The 6,802-nt window shown below is 46.4% G+C and overlaps 1 protein-coding gene across 1 annotated transcript in view; it reads left to right on the top strand.

Moving 5' to 3' along the window:
• Positions 1-6,335, top strand: part of LOC107107202 (zinc finger protein 260-like) — a 24,301-nt gene extending 17,966 nt beyond the window's left edge. Inside the window, exons 3-6 of the mRNA XM_015407464.1 lie at positions 3,851-4,660; positions 4,781-5,262; positions 5,658-6,033; positions 6,169-6,335. Of these exons, the coding sequence (XP_015262950.1) occupies positions 3,851-4,660; positions 4,781-5,262; positions 5,658-6,033; positions 6,169-6,335 (1,835 nt within the window). The remainder of the gene's footprint in view (positions 1-3,850; positions 4,661-4,780; positions 5,263-5,657; positions 6,034-6,168) is intronic.
• Positions 6,336-6,802: the final 467 nt, after the last annotated feature.

Genomic DNA, 6,802 nt, shown 5'->3' with positions numbered 1-6,802 from the left:
CTACCCGAAGGAGTCTCAGAGCGGCTTACAAACTCCTTTCCCTTCCCCTCCCCACAGCAGACACCCTGTGAGGTAGGCGGGGCTGAGAGAGCTCTGACAGAAGCCGCTCTTTTTCAAGAACAGCTGTGCCAGAGCTTGTGACTGACCCAAGGTCACATCAGCAGGTGCAAGTGGAGGAGTGGGGAATCAAACCCGGTTCTCCCAGATTAGAGTCCGCGCACTTAACCACGACACCAAACTGGCAAGGTAAGTCAAACAAAACTGGCAAAGATAAGTCAAACCAAACAGAGGGCCAACATTAAAAATGTAATGTGTATAGTATAAAAATAATTAAAATGTGTATAGTATAACAAAGAATTGTAAGGGCCCAATCACATAAGGTTTTATAAAATAAATAATAAATTTAATGTATATAGTATAAAATTTAAAATATAGTATAAAATAAAAATTTAATGTGTATAGTTTAACAAAGAATTGAAAAACATGTAAGGGCCCAATCATGTAAGGTGTGATTGGGCCCTTATATTCTTTGTTAACTCTTTGTTAATATATACATGTACCTTTTTATACTATACACATTCAATTTTCATTGTTGGCCCTCCAGTTTGACTTACCTTTTTAGGTTCAAGATACAGAACAGCACTCAAAAGAAATGAAGGGCGTCAGCTTCTTAAACAAGAAAATAAATCCATTAAGTTAACAGAGAGAACCAGGTAAGGTCAGGAAAACTGAAATACAGGCGCTACAGAAAGGATATAAACGCACCTGTGAAGTACAGGCACCATTTGAACCCTTCCCCTCACAAAGTTCCCGCTACTAGAGGAGGAAATAAAAAGGGGAAAACCAAAGGTGTCAGGCTCCTTAGTCAGGTCACAATACACACAAGGTTTCTTAAGAAGGTAACTGTTTTATTGATAGTCCATTACTAAAGAACGAGTATACAGCTTGTGTCAGGATTGACCTGTAATATGATGGCCACTGACTTATAGTGTAATCATATCCCCCCCCCCCCATGAGCCCAAGCCAATGAATACATTCCGCACGTGGGTGTAGCAGAAGCAGACAACCAGCTAAGCGCCCAAACCGTTAAGTTTCCCAAGCAAGTTAATTTGCAGCTGGAGAAAGACAACAAGGTCAGGCCAGAGATAACAGACAGAAGCTAGACAAGGATGAACTGGGAAGGAGGAGGTGGTGGTGCACACCCCTCCACATTCCAGTTCTATGACAGGGCTACCTGACAACCAGCCTCCTTCCTGAAGACAGCCGTGCTGCTCTGGAGAAGCACAGCAGAGGAGGATGGGAAAGTCAAGAAGCCAAGCGTACAAGTGGGGGACACACAATGGGATCCAAAACCTGCTACAGATTGGATGGACTGAGGGGGTCACTTTTATACATTTCTGCTAAGATGAAGGAGGAGGGAAAGGGTTGGCACTGAGATGGGGTTGTGATGAAACGTCCGTCTCTCTGGGACTGGGGTTTGCATGTGTGTGGGATGGGGTGGGGTACAGGCAACCCTCTCTTGGGGCCTGCTGGCAGTAGGCGCTGCCATTGTATTCATGCCCCCCCCATGCGGGAGCTGTGGTTTGGCCATTGGGGGGCGTTCTTCAGCAACTTCTTGCACACATCGGGGGGCCTAGTCCTTCCACTGAACACGAAACTCAGTGGCTGGGCCCCGATGGACCACCTGGTGGCCTTCAGCCATATCGGCTGACACTTAAGAACATTAGAGAAGCCAATGTTGGATCAGGCCAACGGCCCCTCCACTCCAACACTCTGTCACGCAGTGGCCAAAAATACCAGGGAACATCAGGAGGTCCACCAGTGGGGCCAGGACACCAGAAGCCCTCCCATTGTTGCCCCCACCACAAACACCAAGAAGACAGAGCATCCCTTGCCCCAGCCTGAGAGTTCCTATCTATACCTTGTGGCTAATAGCCACTGATGAATCTCTGCTCCATACGTCGATCCAATTCCCTTTTGAGGCCATCCATGCTTGTAGCCGCCACCACCTCCTGTGGCAGTGAATTCCATGTGTTCATCACTCTTTGGGTGAAGAAGGACTTCCTTTTATCCATTCTAACCCGACCGCTCAGCAGTTTCATGGAGTGCCCATGAGTTCTTGTATGGTGAGAAAGGGAGAAAAGTACCTCTTTCTCATCCTGCTCTATCCCATGCCTAATCTTATAAAACTCGATCATGTCACCCCTCAGTCGTCGTTTCTCCAAGCTAAAGAGCCCCAAGCGCTTTAACCTTTCTTCATTGGGAAAGTGTTCCACTTAATGGGGGGGGGGTTTTTGCCGGTGATCTCCAGTTGTATCGGTCACTGTGTAGCCTGATTCTTTTGCCACATGCATGGCTTTGTGTGCACAGTGTCTGCTCCACCATCAGATGCTCCAGCATCCTTCGGCCTGGGGTGGCTGCCACAGCAAGAAAAACCACATAAATACAAAGGGTTTTAAAAGGGGGATTATATTTACTTATTTTTAAAGAATTATGAAACCTGAATGCCAGCAGGGGGTTGGGGGCTCTCCAGTGTTTTGCACATGTATGACTATCTGCCCACTGGACAGAAGTCTTGGGTGTGTGCTCAGTGCAAGGAGCTTCTGGTTCTCGGGGAATGAGTTTTCTGCCTTGAGGCCAAGGTGGCGGACCTGGAGAAGCAGGGACAGTCAGTTAGGTGCACAGAAAAGATTCTCGGGGACTTGATAGATATGTCCCACTCTGGATCTGGCAGCCCCACCGCTGTCAGGGAGCATGAGGGTCAAGGAGAAACAAGGCACCATGCTGAGGATAAGGGGAATGTGCCCTCAGAAGGGAAAGGTTAAAGCTTGGAGAAATGACGACTGAGGGGTGACATGATTGAGAGGTACTTTTCTCCCTTTCTCACAATAGAAGAACTCCTGGGCACTCCATGAAATTGCTGAGCGGTCGGGTTAGAACGGATAAAAGGAAGTCCTTCTTCACCCAAAGAGTGATTAACACATGAAATTCACTGCCACAGGAAGTGGTGGCGGCTACAAGCATGGACGGCTTCAAAAGGGAATTAGATAGGCATATGGAGCAGAGGTCCATCAATGGCTATTAGCCACAAGGTTTAGATAGGAACTCTAGGGCAAGTGATGCTCTGTCTTCTTGGTGCTTGGGGGGGGGGGGTCAACAGTGAAGGCAGCCACTACCAAAGAGGCATCTCCGGCTTATCGAGCTTGGCTAGGCCTGGGTCCCACCGTTCACGTGGCCTTGGGCCCCTTCCATTGCGGCTCAGAAGGCATGGGGGAGCTCACAATACCCAGCCACTTTGGATTTTACCCTGGGGCCCGGGCTCATGGTATTGGTGGAGGAAGTGGCATGGGGAGGGGGTTTACCCCTCCTCCAGGCAATGCAGGATCATCTGCCCAGTGCTGCAACACTGGTTCTCCAGTTCCCCCCCCATGTGGGTAATCCTCTGCATCTCCCCCATCTTGTGGAACCTTGCAGTGAGGACACACTACCTTGGAGCTTACTAGCTTCAACAGGAAGCAAAGAGTGGGAATCAACGGACAGTTCTCCCAGTGGAGCAAAGTAAGCAGTGGGGTCCCACAAGGACCGGTGTTTGGGCCGGTACTATTTAATGTATTCACCAACTAGGAGTGTGACTAGTGTAGTGGCAAAGTATGCAGATGACACCAAATTATTCAGGGCGGTGAAGAACCAGGCTGACTGTGGAGAGCTCCCTGAAATGCTTAGAGTGTGGATGGAATTTCAAGGGCCAATCAGACTCCTTGTGTGGGTGCTAATGGGATCTCTCTCTTTATTCCAACAGAGGGCGATCAGAGGAATGAGGAGGATGAGGAACTGCATCATCTGTCCCCAGGTGAAGTCAAGAATGAAGACTTGAGAGGAAACTTCAGGAATCAAGGCAGACCCAAGAGGCAGAAAGGAAGACACACAGTCAAGAAGACGGATCAACGTGTTCCTTGCCAAGTGGGGCATTTCCATGAAGTAATTCACGTGGTGGAAGAGACGTACAAGTCGGAGTGTGGAATGAACTTCTCAGATCAAATGCAATATAAAATCCATTTGCAAGTGCACAGTGGAAAGAAGACCCATCAATGCCGGGAGTGTGGAAAGAGATTCCTTTGCAGAGCAGAGCTCCTTAAACATCAACAAACACATTCAGGAGAGAAGCATTATAGTTGCTCAGAGAGTGATGAGAGTTTCTCGCGGAAATCAGACCTTATTAAACACCAAAGCAATCATTCAGGAGAGAAGCCATTTATCTGTTCAGATAGTAGAATGACATATTCTGATGGAAGGCAGGGAAATAAAACTTTACCAAGGAACATTCTAACAAAGGCATGTAAATGCTTTCAGTGTGGAAAGTACTTTAAATATAGATCACAGCTCCTTGTGCACCTAAGAAACCACACAGGGGAGAAACCTTTTGAATGCTCAGAGTGTGGAAAGAGATTCAATCAGAGTGGCAATCTTCAACTGCATCAAAGAACTCACACAGGGGAGAAACCGTTTGAATGTTCAGAGTGTGGAAAGAAATTCATTCAGAACAGCCATCTGCAAAAGCACCTAAGAACCCACAAAGAGGAGAAAACGTTTGAATGTTCAGAGTGTGGGGGGAAATTCAATAAGAGCAGCCATCTTCAAGAACATCAAAGAACCCACACAGGGGCGAAACCTCAACAGCACCTAAGAATCCACAGAGGGGAGAAACCTTTTAAACGCTTAGAGTGTGCAGAGAGATTCCAGTTGAGTGGCATTCTTCAACAGCATCTTACAACCCACACAAGGGAGAAACCTTTTGAATGCTCAGAGTGTGGGAAGAGGTTCAATCACAGAGGTAGTCTTCAACAGCACCTAAGAATCCACACAGGAGAAAAACCTTTTGCATGCTCAGAGTGTGGAAAGAAATTCAGTAGCAGTGGCAATCTTCAGCTGCATCAAAGAACTCACATAGGGGAGAAACCGTTTGAATGTTCACAGTGTGGAAAGAAATTCATTCAGAAAACCCATCTGCAAAAGCACCTAAGAACCCACAAAGAGGAGAAAACTTTTGAATGCTCAAAGTGTGGAAAGAGGTTCAGTCGGAGTGGCAATCTTCAACTGCATCAAAGAACTCACAATGGGGAGAAACTGTTTGAATGTTCAGAGTGTGGAAAGAAATTCATTCATAATAGCCATCTGCAAAAGCACCTAAGAACCCACAAAGAGGAGAAAACTTTTGAATGCTCAGAGTGTGGGAAAAAATTCAATAAGAGTGGTCGTCTTCAAGTACATCGAAGAACCCACACAGGGGAGAAACCTTTTGAATGTTCAGAGTGTGGAAAGAAATTCAATCAGAACGGCCATCTGCAACAGCACCTAAGCACACGGGAGAGAAACCTTTTGACTGCTCTGAGTGTGGAAAGCGATTTAGTTACAGTAGCAATTTTCAACGCCATCTAAAAACCCACACAAAGCCATTTGAATGCTCAGAGTGTGGAAAGAGATTCAATCAGAGTGGCAGTCTTCAACTGCACCAAAGAACTCACACAGGGGAGAAACCGTTTGAATGTTCAGAGTGTGGAAAGAAATTCATTCAGAACAGCCATCTACAAAAGCATCTAAGAACCCACAAAGAGGAGAAAACTTTTGAATGCTCAGAGTGTGGGGAAAAATTCAATAAGAGCAGCCGTCTTCAAAAGCATCAAAGAACTCACACAGCAGTGAAGCCTCAACATCACCTAAGAATCCACACAGGGGAGAAACCTTTTGAATGCTCAGAGTGTGGAGAGAGATTCCGGTTGAGTGGCAGTCTTCAACAACATCTTAGAATCCACACAGGGGAGAAACCATTTGAATGCTTTGAGTGTGGAAAGCGATTGTGTGACAGTAGCAATTTTCGACGGCACCTAAGAACCCACACGGGGAAGAAACCGTTTGAATGCCCAGAGTGTGGAAAGAAATTCAGTATCAGAGGCAATCTTCAGCTGCACCAAAGAACTCACACAGGAGAGAAACCTTTTAACTGCTCTGAGTGTGGAAAGCGATTTAGTTACAGTAGCAATTTTCAACGGCATCTAAAAACCCACACAAAGCCATTTGAATGCTCAGAGTGTGGAAAGAGATTCAGTAGGAGTGGCAGTCTTCTACTGCATCAAACAACCCACACAGGGGAGAATCCCTTTGAATGTTCAGAGTGTGGAAAGAAATTCAATCAGAATAGCCATCTGCAACAGCACCTAAGAACCCACAAAGAGGAGAAAACTTTTGAATGCTCAGAGTGTGGGAAAAAATTCAGTAAGAGCATCCATCTTCAAGAACATCAAAGAACCCACACAGGGGCAAAACCTAACAGCACCTAAGAATCCACACAGGGGAGAAACCTTTTGAATGCTCAGAGTGTGGAAAGGATTCCAGTTGAGTAGCATTCTTCAACAGCATCTTAGAACACACACGGGAGAAACCTTTTGAACGCTTAGAGTGTGGGAACAGATTCAATCACAGATGTAGTCATAAAAACATAAGTGAAGTCAATGTTGGATCAGGCCAATGGCCCATCTAGTCCAACAAAAATACCAGGTGCTATCAGGAGGTGCAGCAGTGGGGCCAGGACATTAGAAGCCCTCCCACTGTTGCCCCCCCCAACCACCAAGAATACAGAGCATCACTTGCCCCAGACAGAGAGTTCCTATCTATACCTTGTGGCTAATAGCCACTGATGGACTTCTGCTCCATATACTTATCTAATTCCCTCTTGAAGCCGTCCATGCTTGTAGCCACCACCACCTCCTGTGGTGCAGATGCAGCTCCTTAAGAAAGGACAATTATA

The sequence above is a fragment of the Gekko japonicus genome, unplaced genomic scaffold, assembly GCF_001447785.1.
Source record: "Gekko japonicus isolate JY-2015 unplaced genomic scaffold, Gekko_japonicus_V1.1 scaffold3167, whole genome shotgun sequence".
NCBI lineage: Eukaryota > Metazoa > Chordata > Lepidosauria > Squamata > Gekkonidae > Gekko > Gekko japonicus.
The sequence above is the reverse complement of the archived record's forward strand: the minus strand, read 5'-3'. Positions and strand labels throughout refer to the sequence as shown.